The sequence below is a fragment of the Mustela nivalis genome (assembly GCF_964662115.1).
Source record: "Mustela nivalis genome assembly, chromosome: 14".
Classification (NCBI taxonomy): domain Eukaryota; kingdom Metazoa; phylum Chordata; class Mammalia; order Carnivora; family Mustelidae; genus Mustela; species Mustela nivalis.
The window spans coordinates 71,396,656-71,418,741 of record NC_139033.1 but is presented as its reverse complement, the minus strand read 5'-3'; the positions used below and the strand labels follow the sequence as shown (position 1 = coordinate 71,418,741).

The 22,086-nt window shown below is 42.7% G+C and overlaps 1 protein-coding gene across 1 annotated transcript in view; it reads left to right on the top strand.

Annotated features, from left to right (window-relative positions):
* Window positions 1–22,086, top strand: part of DLGAP1 (DLG associated protein 1) — an 812,994-nt gene that overhangs the window by 776,871 nt on the left and 14,037 nt on the right. The window contains exon 9 of the mRNA XM_082699052.1: window positions 7,191–7,637. Coding sequence (XP_082555178.1) covers window positions 7,191–7,637 — 447 coding nt within the window. The remainder of the gene's footprint in view (window positions 1–7,190; window positions 7,638–22,086) is intronic.

The window sequence follows — 22,086 nt, the reverse complement described above, 5'->3', positions numbered from 1 at the left end:
GATCTAGCCCCATATCCAGCTCTCTGCTCAGCTGGGAGCCTGCTTCCCCCTCTCTCTGCCTACTAACTCACTCTGCGAACTAACTCTCTCTGTGAAATAAATAAGTAAATAAATAAATAAATAAATAAAATCTTTAAAAGAGAAAAAGAAGAAGCAGCAGCAGCAGCAACCAAAATTGAGACAACTTCTGGCAGCCAGTTCAGGGACCACAGAGTTAGAAAGACCACTGGCAATCAAAAACATCCCCCCTTTGCCAACCTTGGAAGCTTTGGATCAATTCCCACTCCTTACAGCTTTCTTGGGAGTACTGTATAGCCTAGGACCCACCCTCAATATTACATTTGGCAAATAACTTCTTTTCTTTGCCAAGTTAACAATACCATGACCTAGCCAAATAATCCTTACAATACACCTGAGTTTTAAAGGTGTGGCATTCATGCATTTCAAACTGTAAAAGCCTGAAACTTGGCATAATTCCTGATATGCCTCATACATTTTTTCCTCCTTTCCTTCCTCCTTTCCTTTTTTCTTCTCTCTGTCCCCCTCCCTCTCTCTACTTTCATCTCTCCCACCCTCTTTCCTTCCACCCTTACTTCTGTCTCTCCAGCTTCTCTCCCTCCCTCTCTCTTTCTTTCTTCCCTTTCACGTTTTTTACAGATAACTTAGTTTGCAAAAGAATAATGATCTTCCAACTCACAAGCCTCTGGCCTCCACTTGACCCCAAAATAAAACAATAAAAATGAATTATAGGTAAGACCTCTCAGGCTTTTGTTACCTGGGGTCAACAGTCAAGGAGTGACCTAATGCTCTGGTTGCTGGGTCACTGTAGGTTCAAAGATGTTTTGCTGAGACTCCTAACCAAGATTCCTATTGTGATACCCCATCAAGGATACTAGCACCTACCCAGAGGGCCTAAGGAAGCTGGCCACATGTCGGGCCCTCTCCTAAGGGATCCAAGGAGAACAAGCCCACTGTCATCAATGTCTGCTCCTTCCCTTTCTTTAATTGGCAATTGCATTACAATTACCTAGAACAGAGTCTTTATGTAGAAAATTTATTCCTTTTTCCTTTGCTTAAAGAGATCTTCAGGTAAAAGAAGGATGAACCTGATGGCTTTTGAATAATGAGTGGAAGCTTGTTTGAAGATCGTTTTACAATCTGTTGCAAGGACCGTACAGACAATATAGGAATGGGGAGCAGGAGAGCCCCTTCCCCCTGCATTTGGGACCAAGGTTGCATCCCACCTAGGTTCCTCCATTCATTATTCTAACTGCGAAGCTAATCTGACAAGAACAAGAGAATCTTTCTTAGAAAGTTTTCATTCTGGATCTCAATCTCCTCTCACCCCCACACCTTGCTTTTGATCTATCTTTTATATAATGAAATGTCCTGGGTTTTTGCATCAGTTAAAGGGTGCCATTTCATAAAATACCCAGATGGTTGCACTTTTTGAAGAGTAGCATTTTCAGATCCCACATCTAGTCAGCCTTGACAGCAGGCTTACTGAAGAATGTCTAAAGCCTCCTACAAAGAAAAAGAGCACAGCACAGAACTAGTGTTTCTCCCTTTGAAACCACTGTTAGCCCTGAAAAGCAACCATTATTATGTGAATAAGAGGGATGAAGAAGATAACCAGGGGCTGGAGGGTTCAGTAACAGAATGACCAAGTTCATCTCCTCAAGATAAGTTTATGCCTTGGGTCTCACACAGCTGAATGCCTTGCAAAGCCAAAGCATGGGCATTATAAACATACTGACTGGACTTCGGTTTTTTTTGCTCATGCCTTAACTTTGTTTAAATGCAGCCTCATCAGACAGGGGGAAAGAGAAGGGCCTCTGTGATTAACCATTTATGTGTTGGATTTGTAATGCCCTCTACAGAAAAGTCATGGAGGGATGCGTGAGGCGGGCAGAAAATCCTCTAATTACACATACAAACTTGTTTCACAGAAGAGGCACATGGGGCACATAGCTGGCTCACTGGTAGAACATGCAACTCTTAATCTCAGGGCCGTGAGTTCAAGCCCCACATTGGGCACAGAGCCTACACAAAATGAAATTTTAAATTAAAACAAAACAAAACAGGAGCACAAAGCAACAGCAGAGGTGAATGCTACCAAATGACTCTCCTCTTGCTGTTCAAAACAGAAAAGGTATGGTGTCCCATACTGGTTGATCCAGTCTTTATAAAGTTTCATGGTTTTCTGCTCCTTAGGCCAGAATATTGGCCTGTCCTTTTCAGAAGTTGTAATTATTACCCATTGTGCCTTCAGGGCATGAAGTACCAAAGAAGCTTCAACCCTGGGGATTGTGGATTTGGAAAAGGCAAGCCACTGGGTTCAGTTTATAGGTTTATACCATCTACCAGCAACTGATCTATTCTTTTTAAAAATACAGAAAGCAATCCAATGATTCCTTTTGTGTTCCTATCAGAGTTTTAAAACAGCAATAACAACTTGATTGTACTCTTCACTCAGAGCGAACTTTGCACTTGAAAGACATAAAGCGTTTTGTAGAGCAGAACATTCTTTGAAAGCTCTGGGTGGAAGAAAGCACTTGCTTAAGGAATTTAATTGAGAGAAACAGCGCAGCCTGGACAGGGCTGCCTGAGTTCAAAGGCACCGCTTTTAATCCCAAACCTTTTTAATTTTACTTAACTTTTATTTCTTTCTGGGTGACTAAACTACAAACTTCTATTAATCTACTGCCAAGTAATTTTTCTTAAGAAGGTGGGTACTTTACAAGATTCATAGCCAGGAGCCCTCTGTCAGGAATGCTGGTGGTACAGTTTTGCATAGGTAAAAACAGAGGCCCAGGAGAGGTCACTCTGTTTTGTGTGTGGAACAGACTCTATCTCTGGCAAGTCCACTGCGATTGAAAATAAGGCACTCCTTTCAGTCTGGAAAATGTAACGCCCCTGGCAATATATGATCTTAGAGAGTGAAGTCTAGTGTTTTCATAGTTGAGATTTTGTGTTAGTAGAACAGCCAAAATGTCAACTGTTGCAGGGAGAGTCATCCAATTCACACATATGTGTCTGGAAAGAAAGCTGAGCTTCAGAAGATGACATTTAACATTTGGAGGGGGGTGGGTGGAGAATGAGAAGGACACAGGAAAGGCCTACTGCAGCCAAGCAGTAAGGGGCTATTGGAAGAATCACATTAGCAAAATTGTTCTTTCTTTTGCTCTGGTACAAGACATCTGTAACATGGCTTTCAGGCTTTCATACTGTGTGATTTTTTTTTAATTTTTAATTAATTAATTTTTTTGTATGGCCCATTCTAGCGTTAAAGAGCTTATAAAATGACCAGGTAAAACACCCTCAACAAAAGTAATTTCTTGAAAAGAGCGAACGATAAAATGGGCCAAGGAATTTTTGGCTGGTCTATCTTCATGAAATGAGTGACCAGAATCATACTATATTTGCTTATTTTGATCATCCTAAGAACTAATACAGATCAAGAGTGCAGCCACCTTTTTTCTTGATATTTATTTTCTAGGGAAAAAAAAGGATTTATTGTGATGATTGTACTCTCACCTTTTTGTAACTTCTAGTATTTCTACAGTCTTACAAGTAACTACTTATCTGTATTGTTCTGGTTACTTTTTCTTTTTCATGGACTAAAGCATTAGTATTAATTGGCTTTAATAAGTGTCCCAGGAGAATTAAGAGAAAAGACATAATCTGGCTTATTAAATGTTGTCTGACATTGTTTAGAGCAATGTCCTGGAAGACTGGCACTATTGAATATAAAACAATTGAAAATCAATTGGCAGGGGCACCTGGGTGGCGCAGTGGGTTTAAAGCCTCTGCCTTCGGCTTGGGTCATGGTCTCAGGGTCCTGGGATCCAGTCTTGCATCACACCTTCTGCTCAACAGGGAGCCTGCTTCCTCCTCTCTCTGCCTGCCTCTTTGCCCGCTTGTGATCTCTGTCGGTCAAATAAATAAATAAAATCTTTAAAAAAAGAAAAGAAAAGAAGATCAACTGGCAAATCAACCAACTTAACATGGCATGATGACGAGCCAGTAAAGAAAACGTACCACCTCATACACATTAGGATGGTTACTACCAAAAAGTAAAAAAATAAGTGTTGGCAAGAATGTGGAAAAATTCAAACATTTGTGCATTGCAGATGGGAATGTAAAATGGTATGGCCGGTATGGAAAACAGTAGGGTAGACCCTCAACAAATTAAAAATAGAATTACCATATGATACAGTAATTTCTCTTCAGCATTTCCACCCAAAAGAATGGAAGATAGGGGGGTACTGAGTGGCTCAGTCAGTGAAGCATCTGCCTTTGGCTCAAGTCATGATCCCAGGGTCCTGGGATGGAGCACCACATCAGGCTCCCTAATGGGAGCCTGCTTTTCCCTCTGCCAGTCTGCACACCCCTGCTTGTGTTCTCTCTGTCTCAAATAAAAACTTAAAAAAAAGAATGGAATACAGGGTCTCAACAAGATACCTGCACACCCATGTGCAAAGAAGCATTATTCAAAATAGCCAAAACGTGGAAGAAACCCAAGTATCCATCTGCACACAAATGGATAAACAAAATGTGGTATATACATAAAATGGAGTATTATTCAGTGTTTAAAAGGAAGGAAATTCTGACACATGCTACAACATGAAAGAAGCTTAAAGACATTATACTAGGTGAAATAAGCTGATCAAGAAAGGACAAATACGGGGCACCTGGGTGGCTCAGTAGGTCAAGCCACTGCCTTTGGCTCAGGTCATGATCTCAGGGTCCTGGGATCGAGTCCTGCCATGGGGCTCTCTGCTCAGCAGGCAGCCTGCTTCCCTCTCACTCTCTCTGCCTACTTATGATCTCTGTCAAATAAATAAATAAAATCTTTAAAAAAAAAAAAAAAAGAAAGAAAGAAAGGACAAATACCATGATGCCACCTCTATGAGAGACCTAGAGAAGTCAAATTCCCTAGAGACAGAAAGTAGAGTGGTGACTGCCACAGGCTGGGAGGAAGGGGACAAACTGTTGAATGTGTACAGACTTTCAACTGAGAAAGATGAGAAAGTTCTGGAGATGGGTGGTGGTGGTAGTAATTGCACAATACTGTGAATGTACTTAACACCACCAAACCATACGCTTAAAAATATGGTTAAAATAGTACATTTTATGTCATGTATATTTTTTCACAAGGAAAAATAAGTAAAATATTAGATTAGGAAGTTAGTTACCTTTTTAAAAAAGTACAGAGTAGAGTAACAGGCACATGATGCCTCCTTCAGTGGACTTACATTCTCTATCATTGTTGCCTCCCTGCTGTAGGAGCCAATGAAGTTTTTTGTGTGAGTTTTAAATTACTTCAGGCCCACACCTTTCCCTTGCCCTTTGTCTGAGGAAGAATTCACCACTCCTCTGTTCTTCCCCACCCCTCCCACCTTCCATATACCCTCACTTTCATTATAGGGGTCAACCAGACATGTATAGAGCCATCTGGTTAAGAAACATGGATTACATGGGGCACCTGGGTGGCTCAGTGGGTTAAAGCCTCTGCCTTCAGCTCTGGTCAAGATCCCAGGGTTCTGGGATCAAGCCCCGCATCGGGGCTCTCTGCTCTGCAGAGAGCCTGCTTTCTTCTCTCTCTCTGCCTGCCTCTCTACCTACTTGTGATCTGTGAAATAAATAAATAAAATCTAAAAAAAAAAAAAGAAAAAAAAGAAACATGGATTACGTGAATATCCTTACAAAATTTTCAAACTGAATCTGTGAACAAGCTGTCTTTTATTACCTTGGTACAAGAACTGTGGGAAGAGAAATTAAAGGTGCAGAGGAGAATGGTACCAGAGAACTCTACAACTGTGAACTGTTTTGCCCCAGAGGCTTTGTGCCAAATGATAACAATGACCTATTCGATCAGAATTATTACGGGGGCAAGGTGTTTTAATTTCAAGAGGAACCTCAAAAACAGATTTATAAGGCATTCCACATTTCCTGAACTCTTCAGACAGGATTTTGCCAAGGGATCCATGAAGTTCTGTTTAAACTGTTGTGTCAGAATGGTGTAAGTTCCTCCTTTAGTCTGGGGATGGCAGGGCGCTTTGCCTAGAGAGGGAACTTCAACGGGATCAACTGTGAAGAGAACTGTGCCGCATGCCTACTTGAAAAAGGGCATCAGAGATACCAGACGTGTTAATTGAACTGATTATTTATAATATACATGTAAATGCACAAAGTTGGACAGATATAGAAATAAATAATAATGGTTGCTGATAAGAATCATCCATGGATGCTAAAATTAATGGTGAAAGTATAATGAAGAGCTAGATATTTGCAAAGTTTGAAAGTCCCTCTCCAGAAGATTCTTATTAATTACAAAGAGGAAAATAGTAACTTTACAGAAGAGTAATCTGGCAAGCACCCCCTTAGACAAATAATCTGCTAATATCACCAATGATATGAACAAACCTTATATCTCCTAATATATTCTTTGGTTAAAAAAAAGAAAAAGAGGGGCGCCTGGGTGGCTCAGTGGGTTAAGCTCTGCCTTAGGCTCAGGTCATGATCTCAGGGTCCTGGGATGGAGCCTGGCATCGGGCTCTCCGCGGGGAGCCTGCTTCCCCATCTCTCTCTGCCTGCCTCTCTGCCTACTGTGATCTATCTCTCTCTGTGTCAAATAAATAAATAAAATCTTAACCAAAAAGAAAAAAAAAAAAAGAAAAGAAAAGTAAAAGAGGAACCTCATGACATTTAGTCTGCTTTCAGAAAGTCTTACTTCGTAAGAGCTGTCCCTGGAAAAAAATGTGATTATGCAGGACTTACATATGGCTTGGGCCAGGTTGGGTTGGTTTTGTTTCTCCAATTTCTAAGCAAATTATGCTGACTAAGATAGAATTGAATTGGTTTCCTTACCACCTCAGCAACCTGACTACCACACTTCAAGCCACCCCGGACTTGAGAAGGAGGCTGGATATGGGACGGTTGGATATGGGACATAATATTAGCTTCAATAGTTGTACACATTGTTCTGCTTCTAAAATCTGCCTAAATATGTTTTAATATGGCATTGAATAAAGATGAGAGATCTGTGTTCTGCATATTAAAGCTAAGGCAACTGATAAGTTTGTATCAAGGGCCTACCTCCCCAGGCTGAGAAGATGAGGCTGCCTATGGTCACACTCACCAGGAAAAGTAGCAATGCTTTTGCTTCGAGAAACAGCCCTGAACTAACTCTGCTTTCTCTATTCCTCCAAGCTTCCGCAGGTTCACTCGATCCAACAGTGTGACAACAGCAGTACAGGCCGACCTGGACTTCCACGATAATCTGGAAAACTCTCTGGAGTCTATAGAGGACAATTCGTGCCCCGGCCCAATGGCCAGACAGTTCTCCCGGGACGCCAGCACCTCCACGGTCAGCATTCAGGGCTCAGGAAACCACTACCACGCCTGCGCTGCCGACGATGACTTTGATGCGGATTTTGACCCTTCGATTCTGCCTCCCCCGGATCCCTGGATTGACTCGATCACTGAAGATCCCCTGGAGGCTGTCCAAAGGTCAGTGTGCCACCGGGACGGCCACTGGTTTCTGAAGCTTCTCCAGGCCGAGCGGGACCGCATGGAAGGGTGGTGCCAGCAGATGGAGAGAGAAGAGCGGGAAAACAACCTGCCGGAAGACAGTAAGTAATGGCCGCCGTGCACGCCTGCGTACACGGCGCTTCCGGGCTGGGCTGACGCGGCATCTGTAGACGTCGTGGTTCCTTTCCTGCCAGGTTCGCTGGTCTAGCTGCGGTTCCACACCCCCTGTGGCTACTGGGGGTGCGGACCGCGGGGCTGTTCCGGCTGCGAGACCATCCGCCCCCTGCGCCGCCCAGGGAAGGAGAACCACTGGGCAGAGCGTTAGCTAGCTCTAGCCCCGTGCCTGCTAGCTCTAGATCCTTTCTTCTTTGAAGAGGACCAAGCTCAACGTGAGGATGGCTCCACCGTTCTACAGCGGTTCCTCTTTCCGGAGAGGTTTCTGAAGGGTTGCTGATTCCCAGGGAATTAAATGCCCCATGCACCGGTCCAAGTAGTAGAACAAGGCCAATAACGCATAGGCCAGTAGAGACCACGGTTATTAAAATTCACAAACCCGTTTTTAGCATGCAGTTTCTCTCCTGGGTTTCAGGGAGGCAAACCTTCAGCCACTAAATGAATTAACACAAATTTCAACTTGGCGGGGTTAAAATAAGTGATAAAATATGATGAATAAGTAAGATAAATAACTGAGGCCTGGCCCCCCCGTATTGAAAATAATTGCTTTTTAACACAACAATAATTCCTATTAACAACTGACAACAATAGGTAGCAGACTGGCTGGCAGACTGTTGGCTGCCTGGCTTAGTTGGTGGAGGTTGGGACTCTTGATCTCAGGGTTGTGAGTTCAAGCCCCAGATTGGATATAGAGCTTCCTTTAAAAATGAATAAATAAATAAGTCATTGACAACAACATGACCAGGTTACCTCAATTCTGAGGCATGTTTTTCACATTTTCAACAATTCTGAAATTGGGATATAGTTTGTAATCAGTGTGTATTTTAATGCTGTGTGTTTGTTTTCTCTGAAAAACCTTTAAAAAAAAAAAAAGATTTTATTTATTTATTTATTTGAGAGAGAGATCACAAGTAGGCGGAGAGGCAGGCAGAGAGATAGGGGGAAGCAGTCTCCCTGCTGAGCAGAGAGCCGGATGTGGAGCTTGATCCCAGAACCCCCAGACCATGACCTGAGCCAAAGGCAGAGGTTTAGCCCACTGAGCCCCCTAGGCGCCCCATCTGAAAAACTATTATTAAATGAATGGTGGATCTTCCAACTGATGATATTTTTGAATCAAAGAAATTTAGGTATTTAGGGGTAGGCATTTAAGCCTGTCTTCATTTTTGCATGGTAAAATGCAAAATACTAGAAGAGTATTGTCATGATGCGGCTTTTGGGGCCTATTTTTAACATTTTTAAAAATTTTTTAAATTTTTATTTTATTATTTTTTTTAAGATTTTATGTATTTATTTGACAGAGAGAGACATAGCAAGAGAGAGAGAACATAGCAGGGGAGTGGGAGAAGGAGAAAGCAGGCTTTTTGCAGAGCAGGGAGCCCAACTCAGAGTTTGACCCCTGGACATTGGGATCATGACCTTAGCCGAAGGCAGATGCTTAAGGAGGAAGATACCCAGGCACCCCAAGGGGCCTATTTTTAGATCATTTAACTTTTTCTCATAAAAAATTTAAAACACGCACAAAAGTATAGGGTTTAGTACAGTGAACCTCCATGTACCTGTCACCCATCACAACTGGCCAGTCTCCTTTTCTTATCTTCCCTCTCCTGTCATTTTTGCCACATTATCTTGAAGAAAGTCCAAGGCATGCATCATGGCACTTTACTATGTATCCACTGTTAAAGATTATTTTTTAACATAATCATCATATATCATCATCCCTAATAAAAATATTAATAATTTCTTAATAATTATGGAGCACCTGGGTGACTCAGATGGTTAAGTGTCTGCCTTGGGCCCAGGTCATGATCTCTGGGTTCTGGGATTGAGCTCCCTGCTCAGCGGGGAGTGTGCTTTTCCCTTCCTCTCTCCTGCTCTCCCTGCTTGTGCTCTCTCTCTCTCTCTGTCAAATAAGCAAAATTTTAAAAAAATTAAAATTTAAGGGGCGCCTGGGTGGCTCAGTGGGTTAAAGCCCCTGCCTTCAGCTCACGTCACGATCCCAGAGTCCTGGGATTGAGCCCCACATCAGGCTCTCTGCTCCACAGGAAGCCTGCTTCCTCCTCTCTGCCTGCCTCTCTGCCTACTTGTGATCTCTATCTGTCAAATAAATAAATAAAATATTTTTTAAAATAAATAAATATTTAAAAAATAATAATTTCCTAATAATTAGACCCTGCACCTATGTTAAATGATGTTAAATAGACTTACTAAATGAACCAAACCAAGTATGTCAAGGGACAGTGAGTTTTCCATAAAGGAAGTATTTTTATGAAAACTGAGTCTGGGAAAAAAATTAGCAGGTTGTGGAATTTCCTTGCTGTGTCTTGAGCTCAGCTCTCCTGTGCATTCATTTCTCCTGACTGAACCCTATCGACTAGCCAGTGTTATGTGTTGTCTTTATGAACAGGTCAGAAAATCCATAAGTAGGTTTCTGTAACTTTCCTTTTGTCCTTTCATGTTATAAATGCAAACAATTTAGCAGTGGAAAAGTAAATCTCCTTGACACTTGCCCCTAAGAATTGGTGCCACTACAAGGTCACCTGAGTGTTAATCCACAAGCAGAATTAGCTTTTGCCCTGGTGACAGGTGAAGGAGGCACCACCCAGCAGCAACAGATAGGGTAATTTTCAGTAAGAAGTCTTAGCAGTTACATCTTCTTATTTTCCTTTCTTCTTGTGGGTATACCTAAAGCTTATTAGATTTTCCTAGAAAAAATGCATGTCTAAGAAGCAGCAGCCTCTGCTCAACAGAACAAGCTAATTTTCAGATTCCAATAACTTCAACTCAGTAATTTGGGACTCATTCTAGGTTCCTGGTTGGCTTCCCATAGGATCCAGGAAAGCTGCTCATCTGTTTTCTTTTAATCTATTGGGTGTTTTGGTTTTTCCCCCCCATCTAAGACTATATCTACTTCTCTCAACTCAGCTTTACAATGATGTATGAAGATAGTTATTGTATAAAGATTTAGGAAAATCTTCTGTGATGCTAAAGGAGCTATGAAAACAAGTTAATGTGTTTTGACACAAACACATGTATTTGAAAGGTGAAAATTTTGTCAGAAAATTGGGTTCTCATCTTGTGCTTGGGATGGAAGAGAAGTATTTTTGTATTTTGAAATTACACTATTAGAAAAGTTGCAAGGTAATGAACATGAAGGATCAACCCATTCATTCACAGCTGTGGAATTTTACTTCACATGTTACTTAAAATATTGATTTATGAAGAGGACTTAAAAAATATATCCCACATGAAGGTATTTTGCTATAACAAGATTTGTTCTAAAGAATAATAACTGCTGTCTTTGTACATGAAGTTTCCACTATTAATAAGCTATACACCTGAAGAACATTTTCTTCAGAGTAGTGATACATTTTCTCAGATCTACCACTTTATTTTACAGGGTTGTTGCCTGCAGGGGGAGGTGCAATGGTCATGGCTGAAGAACAGGCAAAGATAACTAGGGGTGGGAGTATTTTTTAGTACTTTGCTTTAAAAGTACTGAACTAAATAAATCAGTCTTAGATGGCAAGTATGCAATGAAACCTGCTTCACTGGGGCATTGGTCTTACTTTGTAGTTTGAAACATATATATATTTTTTAAAGATTTTATTTATTTATTTGACACAGAGAGATCACAAGTAGGCTGAGAGGCAGGCAGAGAGAGAGAGGAGGAAGCAGGCTCCCTGCTGAGCAGAGAGCCCAATGTGGGGCTCTATCCCAGGACCCTGAGATCACGACCCGAGCCGAAAGCAGCGGCTTAACCCCCTGAGCCATCCAGGTGCCCCTGAAACATATTTTAATATCAGAACCCTCTTTTCTAATTAAAAATAATTTACACACAACACCAATAAATATAACAGAAAGAACAGTGAAGGGGCGCCTGGGTGGCTCAGTCGCTGAGCGGCTGCCTTCTGCTCAGGTCATGATCCCAGGGTCCTGGGATTGAGCCCTGCATTTGGCTCCTGCCCTGTGGGAAGCCTGCTTCTCCCTTTCCCACTCTGCCTGCTTGTATCTCCCTGCCCCTCTCTCTGTTAAATAAATAAATAAAATCTAGGAAGGAAGGAAGAAAGGAAGGGGAGAGGAAGGGAGGAAGGAAGAACCGTGAAGCTGTCTTGTCTGAGTTCTGTCTGCTCAGCCTCTACTGCCCCTAATAACCTCCCCCATCCTCTCCCCTGACCTCAGAAAAGATCCTAGGGTTTCTACGATACAGTTTAAAACCCAGTGGTTTGTAGTGAAAAGTTCAAATTAATTTTTTCAAATAACTATAGATCAAACAGCTAACACAAAGTTTAGATGTAAATGCTCTTTATGTATGCTTTTTTAAATGTACAAAACTGATTCAAATTAGTAACATCTATTCATATACACCCATCCAGCCTAGAAAATATGACTCTTCCTTCAAGTCTCAGCTTGGGCCTCACCTTCCGGAAGTTTGCAGAATGCCTCCCCTCAGGCTGAATTGGGTGTGTCTCCCTGGTGATTCCATAATAGCCTGTACATTTGTCTATCAACTATTTCCAACATAATTTTATAGTAGTCTATGTATCTCTGTCTTCCACTGAAAAATGAGCTCTCTGAGGACAGAAATTATTCTTACCTCACTCATCTTTATATCCACTGCCCCTCTGATGGTTCCTGGTACATAGCAGGGGATCAGTGAATATATATATTTGAGTACTGGAAATATTTTGGAAATTCTATTTTACAAAAGTATTTCATCTTGCAAAATGTTTCCTCTTCAGGAGCTACAGAATACTCAATAAGTAACTAGCAGTTGTTGTCAAAAGTAGAAAGGGGGCTTCCCTGGTTTGGTGATGAGCTCTTCTGAAGCAAGGATGTGACAGAGACATGAGCACCTGCCACAGAAATGGTAGAAAGGACTTCTGTGTCGGTCAGCCGAATAATCTAGATGACCCTTCTATGTCCCATTCAGCTCTTGGGACATGATTCCATTCAACAAGCACTTGAAAGCTTTATCCTTCATCCCCAAGAGCTTCAATCTACCAGCATTCCAGAATTCTAAATAGCACAGAGGTAACTTCCCAGCCCAAACTTTCCAGGGCCAAGAGTTGCCAGTTTCAAATGAGGCAAACTCAGATCAGTGAAGGTTTGACCAGAGAGCCATAGCCACCCTGAACAGGAAGAAGGGAGACTAGAAGCACATGAGAGAATATTTATCTTGTCCTTACAATACCCCCGGCAGTGGGCTGGAGACTTTGACAGGTGTTTTATTTGCCCTCAAAACAGCTCTCTGGCAGTATCTTGTCCAAGGTCACAGAACACAGAAGTGTCTGATGGAACAGATACAACATGAATAACAGTTGACAAGATAATAATACTCTGTGTGTCACTTGGTGCTGTCCTCTAAAGCTCTCCATACATATCTGTCCCTGGCTCCTTGGCAACCACAATTCTGTTCTGATAACTGGGCCTGGAGCTGTAGAGGGCCTTTGTTTTATTCATTCTCTAATTTAGCCTTTTCTTTTTTTTTATTTAAAAAAAGGGAGGGGCAATCCTGTCTGGTAGGCACTGCCAACGTCTGAGTAACCAGCTTAAAAAAAAAAAAAATATGTACACCAGAAACACTCCTTGACAGATCCCTTCCAGGATAGATAGTCTTCAAAATCCTTAGGGAAGGAAAAGTAGTTTAGAGTGAGAGAAAGGAAAAAAAAAGAATTTAAGATTTTATTTATTTAAGAGAGAGTTTGCAAGAGAGAGCACGAGCAGGGTGGGCAGTGAGAGGCAGAGGGAGAGGGAAAATCGACTCCCCGCTGAGCAGGGAGCCCGATGCAGGACTCCATCCCAGGACTCTGGGATTATGACCTGAGCAGAAAGCTGAGACCACCTGTGCCACCCAGACACCCTGAGAAAGGAAGATTCGGACTATACTTGCTTAATTTATTTTGGGGGGGAGAGACACTAGAACTATCCCAGTTCTTACATATTCAAAAATGTTGAATGCACTCAATGCCTCTGAAATGTACACTTCAACCTGGTTGAAATGGTAGATCCTGATATCTATTTTACCACAGGCGAAAAATCCTGCCCCCCTCTAAAAAAACCCTCTGCAGCGGCTGAAAGTAGTGGAACGAACATTCTAACACTCTAGGATCTTGTTCATAGTTATTTATCATGCTTATAAGAATGTAAGGTATTCTGCTCACTGTCTTCCTGATTTTGAAATACACAGTATTGGTGGGAGATTAAAAAAAGAAGCTAGAAACAGAACCTATGCGCTCAGTGGGAGCTTGAGGTCCATATTTAGGGTCTGGGACGGTTGCAGTCATGTTTCTTGTCTAGAGCGTTAAAAAGGAAAGGAGCCATCCAATTTTAAATAATTATTAGGTTATCAACTATTGTATGATACCATTGCCCTGACTCTGATAGCTGCTTCCTAGGAATATTGTTTTTGGCACTCTGGGACTGGAAGACACTTTCCGGGTTTACCTGAAGCTGTTAAATGTGCGGAACAAGGGACAGAACGAGAAGGGCATTTGTGGTCGCCTGGTAACACCGCGTGATCTTTGCAAAGTGTAACTATACATTCTCTGGGTGTGTGGAGCTATTGTGCGCCCTGATAAAATAAAAGTGAGACAAGGGCTTCAGTTCTTGTTTTAAATGTTCATCCCTAACAGTCGTTAGGAGAGTTTTGGCTTGGTAACCAAATAATGAAAAGTCTGCAGTGAGTGAGGTTTCCTCCAAACCCTGGCGGTTGACAGAATGCTTGTTCCCCCAGCACTTGAAGTAAAATGATACAAGCTTTCCTCAGACAATGAAACCCTTGTATGAAACAGCTGTCTCGGGGAGATGGCTCAGTGCTATTTGACAGTGGCTTGTATGTTACATAGATACGTCTGGTATTATCTGACCGGGAATGAAACGGCCAGATGGAACCAAATGCTCCTAACTAGGAATGCAGTCTAGCAATGCGGGTGAAAAACAGAGGCTCAGGTTTCAGGGGCCCTAGGATGAAATACTGGTCAATTGTGCTGGGAAATGTATCTTTGCCTCCTGAATTGTGGACAACTCATATGCGGAATTTTCAGGCTTTATCTGAAATGAACTGATAAACCTAGAGCGTGCGCAGGAGGCAGATTAATTCCACTTTAATTTTGCCTGGTAATAGCATCCAAGTTAGTGAAACTTGGCCCTGGGTCCCCCAGAAGGCTTGTGAACCTTGGCAGTGAATGTGGGGCTGGTAATGAAACCTGAAATGGGGTTTGCCTGGTTTCAGGTTGAGTTACGGAAGCTGTGCACAGTCATCATTGTGACTGTCTCTTGGTGAGATCGCCAGGGTTACTCTGCCCAGTGTTACCTGTGGCATGTCCCTGCAGCCTGTGGGTGGCAAGCAAAGGAGCTCTCTCTGATTTCTGCATTTCATCTGCCTCGAGCCTTGTGTATTTCTAAACAGGGTGGGCTGGGTACATCTTGGTTCCTTTCTATTTTATTCGCATCTTACTTTCGAAGTGATCTTCAAAAATTCCCTCCCTGCCCTAGCCTCCCACCCCCTCAAGCACACGTGCGTGTACACACACACTGCTTAGTCTCTTTTTTAAGGTCTGGCCAACCTGAAATTAGTGACCACAGGGGAAGTTGCAGTAATGAAAAGGAAATCCGTGTATAATGTGCTTGATGTTTAACCTTCTGAAATGCTCAGTTTATTTTGCTCTGCACTGCACTGGGCAAAAAAAAGGGGAAGGTTTTGATGCCAGATGTACATCACAGAGCATCCTTTCATGGGCGTGTTGCATTGGGAGTGGTCTCTAGGCTGAGGGGGCTGCAGAGGCACGGAGAGATGGGGAATGTGGCAAAGTGAAGGGCAGGCCAGCAATGGATCTCCTGTTGTCTAGGCCAGTGGTGTTCCTTTATTCCAGACTGCTTCTGCACTGCAGAGAGGGACTGGGGCAAGATCTTCAATGGTTTTCTCCAACAGTAACTATTTCTGTGGAATATAATTGCAATGGACTTCAAACACAGTTTTCAGTTTTCTTCTTCCGGATTACCAAGGGAAGTGTTATCTACTTTCATTTCATTCAGCTTTCAAAGGCTCACGAACTGTATGTTACTATGTGTCGTGTATGTTATCATTTCATAGCTCGTGTAAACTGAGATATGCATTAAAGCATAACTACCTTTTATGAGTAAGACTCCTGGAGGATGGACTGGATGGACTCAGCTAATCTCAACTAGCTGAGATTTGGAAAACTTGCTCTTTACAAACAAGAAAGTATTTCCCCCCATGTTTTAACTGTGTGGAAGCTTTTTGTGTATAGGTTAATTTCTACTTGAGAATTCTATTCTCTATTCTTTGGCCACTGAGTTTTGGCTAAAAAAAAAAAAGCACTCTTGTAAAATGCAGAGCAACCACTGTCAGCCAGGAATGAAACAGACCCATGTTTTCTATGGAGACGCTTTGTTGACAGTAGGTCTGGATCACAAATGTGTTTGAGGAGCAGCTGGGCAGTTGGTTGGAGAAATTCTTTTCCATGAAGACACACTTGTAAATAAGAATGTCTCTACATGAATAATCCCAACTTGAAATCACATAGATTTGGTGTGGCAAATCCACATGAATTTAAAGTAAGTGGGTGGATCCTTTTTTTTTTTTTTTTAATTCCTTTTCCCTCTTCTTTTTTTTCCTTTTCCCTCTTCACCCCTATAGTCTACAACAGGGGTTGGGCAGGGGGAGGCCAAGTGAGTAAAAAGAAGTCAACCTACATCAGCCCAAATAGTATTATAAACAGAAACCCAAAAGGAATCATAACCCAGCTAAGACTATATTAGCTAATTAATTAGTCAGTACTGCAATTTACAAATTGAGGCTAGACATGGTAAAACCTCAAATAACCAGAATGCTTAAGGCCTGGAATGTTGTGGCTAATTTATTTTTCTGGTTAACATAAACTTTGTAGATGAAGTTTACAAAGTTTAGTTTCAAAGCCTACCCCTTCAGCAAGATACCTGGAGTTACATGGCCCATGTGTGCCGTTGAAGGGCTTGAGGTCTGGTAAGAAAGTCAGACATATAAATAGATCACAGCGGATCACACTGGAAAGAATGTGGAAAGGGCAGAGACAGCTTTATGCATAGGGAATTTGAGGAGCAATAGAGAAGGAGAGGGGAAAGGAGATAGGGATTTCTGGAAGAGGTACACCTGAGGAGGGAGATGGGCTAGTGGAGGCACGTAGACAGAAGGCATCTCCCAGCTTGGTGTTTAGCCAGAGCGAAGGCACTGAGAAGAGAGACAGCTTTTAGATTTGGGCAATTGGAAATCCAGAACACTGAGGAAGGTGGCAGATGTAAAGCTGAACAGGTTAGGCCTTGCCTGCAATCCATTGAAGAGAGTTTCCTGCTTACCCCATGGATGATAGGCAGTCAAGGAAGAGTCTTAATCTTGGGAATTATATGAGATAAAAAGACCCTCCAGTTTCCCTAAGAGATTGGCAAGGATTAGCAAGGGAGGGAGAACAGTTATACTGCGGATGGGGTGATGAAGCCTTGTCACCGTAATGGTAATCAACTAGGGAATCCTAAGGGAAATATAATTTGGAGAGACAAGAGGTTTCAGGTGGCTGTTTAGCTATGAAACACTGAAGCTTGAGGGATTGATATATGCTGGAGTTATAAACTTGGGAAACATCAACACATTTCCAAAATAGCTGAAACCGGAGAGCAATGAGTTCATTTGAGCAGAAGAAGGGAAGTAAGCTCCGGACTGAATTTTGTGTTCAGCATTTATGAGGTGAACGAGAGAGCCCTAAGGAACAAGGAATGCAGGGTCAGAGCCAGAGACTGGCGGTGGGGTGGGGGTGGGGGGGTGAGTTGGTGCCAAATGCAGATCCATCCAGCAGAGGAAAGAAAGGAAGGAGGGCCAGGCGGCAGAGGGTGGGGAGACTAATGGTGGCTGGGGAAGCAGAGGAGCAGAGGCTTTCCATCCTTTTGAGAGCATTCGCAGGAAGGTAGGACTCCACCAGGGCTGCTGTAACCAAGTACCACACACTGCTGGCCTGAACGACAGAAGCACGTGTTTTCATTTTGGGAGGCTAGAAGTCTGAAATCAAGGTGCTGGTTTCTTCTGAGGCTTCCGCCCTTGGCGGACCTGGTGACAGGTCTTCCCTCTGTGTGTCTGTGCTCTGTTCTGTTCTTATAAGGACACAAGTTATATTGCATTAGGACCCTCACTAATGACCTCTTTTTAACTTAATTACCAAATCAAAGGCCCTGTCTCCAAATACAGTAAGCTTCTCAGGTATTGAGGGTTAGGACTTCAACTTTTTTTTTTTAAGATGTTATTCATTTATTTTGACACACAGAGAGAGATGGCAAATGGGGGGAGGGGGAGCAGGCCCCCTGCTGAGGAGAGAGCGATGCAGGGCTCCATCCTAGGATCCTGAGAGCATGACCTGAGCTGAAGGCAGAGACTTAACCCACTGAGCCACCCAGGCACCCCAGGACTTCAACATTTGAATTTGGGGAGGACACAGTACAGCCCAGGACAAGGAAGAAGAGGCATTTTATATTAGGCAGAGGGGACCTTGAGAGTGGGGAGGATATCTCTCCCTCCCTCCAAATGGGAGAGATGGGAGGGTGCTCACAGGCATCCCCAGTAGTGTTAGAGCACAGAGAAGCAGAGACTATCCAGACAGACTTAGAGAACCCTAAAAGGGAATCAGGCCAACGACACAGGTAGATGGAAGGAGTGAACGTAGATCATGAAAGTCTTGTGAGAAGGGAAGACATGGTGAGGAGCCATCAATGGCAACCCCCAGGGTGGAGGAGAAAGGAAGAGAGAGCTATGCTCTCTCTTTCAGGATCCTCCTTCCTCCCCCTCTCCTCCACCCAGCAACCAGTTGGCCATTGTTCTCGCTCTTGCATGTGGGGAACTATGACAAACCATGCCAGAAAGTCTGGGCCCCTGAATAATTGTGACGGATGCTTTAGACACACAGACCAAAGAAATTATTGACACTCACCTAAATCTGCCTGAGTGAAAGCCACAAAAAAAAAAAAAAAAAAAGAGGACATTCAATCAGTCCACACTACTGAAGAGAGAGGCTGGATTATGAAGATTAGCAGAAGAAATAACTCCCTACTTCAGCCAAAGCCACCTTTTAATTTCCCAGGTAAATGCCCAAGAACTAACAAATGTCAATAGAATAGAGAGGTTACAATTTCTGCTACATTCTAACAACTTTTGTATATTATTTCATTAAATAATGTGCAATCCTACGAAGATAGTATTATGATTATTTGACAGATAAAGGAAACAGAGTCTCAGTGCCATAAGCTCTCCCAAGATCAGCCTCTGGTAAGTGGCCTCCCTGACTTGCATACTACTCAGACAAGAAGAGTTAGACTGGAAAAGGAGTATGCTAGGTGAATTCTGGTGTAGGTGACCGGGTTTGGGGAGCATCCTGCCCACTATGTCCACTGGACATGAGGTGGGAAGCCTCCCCACTCACAGCCAGCCGCACACCTTGTACTGGTTTTAGTATTCAGGTTTCAGGGACATGCCATTGAGGGCATAGGAAATGTGTCTATCCTTCTCTGCTTCTGATGCCTAATGTGGGGGCCTGATGACTGTGAGGTTGGCCCTAAGAGACAAGAATCAGAAACAGGAAAACCACTGCTTCTGTCTTTTCAGTTCTAGGGACTTAATTCTTCTTGGAATATTAAAAGATGCATATGGTAATGATGCGTAAGGACTCCTTTTTTCCAAATGAAAGTTCTCTCATGTTTATGACTGAGCCAACCTGCTAGGACAGGAACAGAAACAAATAGCAAAATCATTTTTCCCTAAACATATATCCAGCTGTCCAGATAGTGGTGATGCTTGTGACCTTGAAGCAGCTTAAAGCCATATGGGGTCTCGCGTGTGAGTCCTGATAGACCCAGCTGGATTCTTCTCCAACATCCTGTTGGAGTTGTATCTAATTTTACAGCCAGTTCTCATCTGAATCCACTGGGGGAACACTTCTTGGCCGGGAAGTACTCGATCCTGAAAGTCTTGTGAGAAGGGAAGACATGGTGAGGAGCCATCAATGGCAACCCCCAGGGTGGAGGAGAAACAGGTATGCTCACAGATATGAGACGCTAATGTGGACACAGCAGAAAGTCAGTTCTACCCCCAAAGGAAACAGTCTTTGTTTTTTGCTGCTTCTTTTTTGCTTTGTTTTTTGCTTTTGAGCTTTGCCGTGGACCTACTTCCAGGATTAAAAGAAATTGCCATTCCCTTCACCCCTGTGCCATTTATACCACCCCCTTGTTCCCCAAATAAAAGTCATCACCCACAAGGGGGTTCAGTGGGAGGGAAGAGGTGTGCTCTTCTCTCAATGTCCGGGGTTTTATCTGCATGTGGCCAGATTTAAAATCAGAGTTTTCCTGAGACACCCATCTCACACTCCAAAATAGTCTTTCTCTGCTTCTATTTTGATGTATAATCTTTAAAATCAAAACCCAGACTTAAACCTTACACCCACAAGCATCTCTTTCAAGGGATCCTTGGTTCCTACGTTCTTTTTACTTTGGAAATTTCTGTGTGCAATGATCACTTCGTGTACATGGGCTTTGTTCTTCCTTCTGGATGTGGGACAGAGAGGGTGTGTACTGAACGTCCCCATTCTTCCATCAGCTTGCTACAGCTGCCCCCCTTCTGTCTAGTGACACTGTCTAGAGAGTGTTGATCAAGGAAAGAAATCACCCTCAGATGGCTTCATGTAAGTAGATTCAGACCCAGTTTTCAATATGTGTTGAGAGAAAAGAGCACAACTGGATGGGGAGGGAGAAGACAGGGCCCTAGCCACCCTCAGGCCCCAGGAAAGGTACTTCTTAGTTTAAGCCCAGATTTTCTCACAAGGAATAATGATATCTTCCCTGCCTCACAGGGTCCTGACGGGATCTGATTTAATGTGCATGCAAAATACAAGGCTATAATATGAATAGACAGATTTTCTCAAAAACCAGTGCTGACCTTCCAGAAGATCTTCTTGGCTTTATGTGGTAAACTAACCCAGGCCTGTGCTCTCTTTTCTGATCCCCCATAGCCATCAACTAAATGCAGGATGAGAAGTTTCTAGAAGTGTAAGTGGGGGAGTTAGTATGGAGGTGCCTACCTCTGAAATGGAAGGAATTTAGTTCGCCAGTGTTTTGGGTTGTCATTTTGTACTTCCACTGAGGAACAGTCTAACAGCAGGGGAGGAAAGGATAGGGTGAAAGGAATCTTAAAAATGAACCATCAGGGGTTTTATAAGACACCTAGGGAGACCAGCCTTATCGACATAAAAAGAGTGGCACAGCAGAACAAGGCCTATAATATGACTAAATATTACATGAATAAATGGTATACTCTTGGTTAAATGGCATGCCTGAGGAAATACAGCAGAGAAGCATGATTCCAGAAGACGAAATGAATGAGGGGAGATGGATGGTACCAACTGCAGACTGCGTTTGAGCTTAACAATCTGGAAAAGGTACATGGACCTGAGCGTGAAGGAAACCAGCTAAATGTAATCCCAGGAGCACATCGTCTTCATTATCTTTTTTCTTTCTCATAACAAATATGAAATGTTCGATACATAACAAATATGAAATTTACCTTCAGGAAAGGGGGTGATCTCATACACCAAGTGTATGTCTAATGAGAAAAGAGAACTTCATTAGAGCTTTTTTCTCTTTCTTTCTTTCTTTCTTTCTTTTTTTTTTTTAAGATTTTATTTATTTATTTGAGAAAAAGAGCACAATTGGGGTGGAGAGAGAGAGAGTGAGAAGCAGACTCCTAGTTGAGCAGGGAGGCCAACAGGAAGCTCAGTCCCAGGATCCTGAGATCATAAGGCTGAAGGCAGATGCTTAACCAACTGAGCCACCCAAGCATCCCCATTTGAGCTTTCTTCTTAAAAATTAAAGTGAGTGGGGCACCTGGTTAGCTCAGTGGGTTAAGCCTCTGCTCAGCAGAAGCCTGCTTCCCCCTCTCTGTCTGCTTGCCTCTCCACCTGTGATCTCTCTCTCTGTCAAATAAATAAATAAAATCTTAAAAAAAAAGATTAAAGTGAGTTTTTAGGGGGTGATTCTTGGTTTCACAACTGTGAGACCTTGACTCAAGGCCTACATTGAGATTCTCTCCCTCCCTCTCCCTCTGCCCCTACACACATACACACTCTCTCTCTCTCTCTCTCTCTCAAATAAATAAATAAATCTTTTTTAAAAAATAAAGTGAGTTTTTAGTTCTCTAGAAACAAAAGTGTGGAGGACAAAGAGATAGGAATTACCGTCTGTTTGCCCCAAGCCCTCCTGTTGCGTGGTTTCACTAAAGGCCTACATCAGCATCTCCTTTCTCTCAGATTCTGGAAACACACACAAGCCAGTAGGGAATTTCCACTCAAG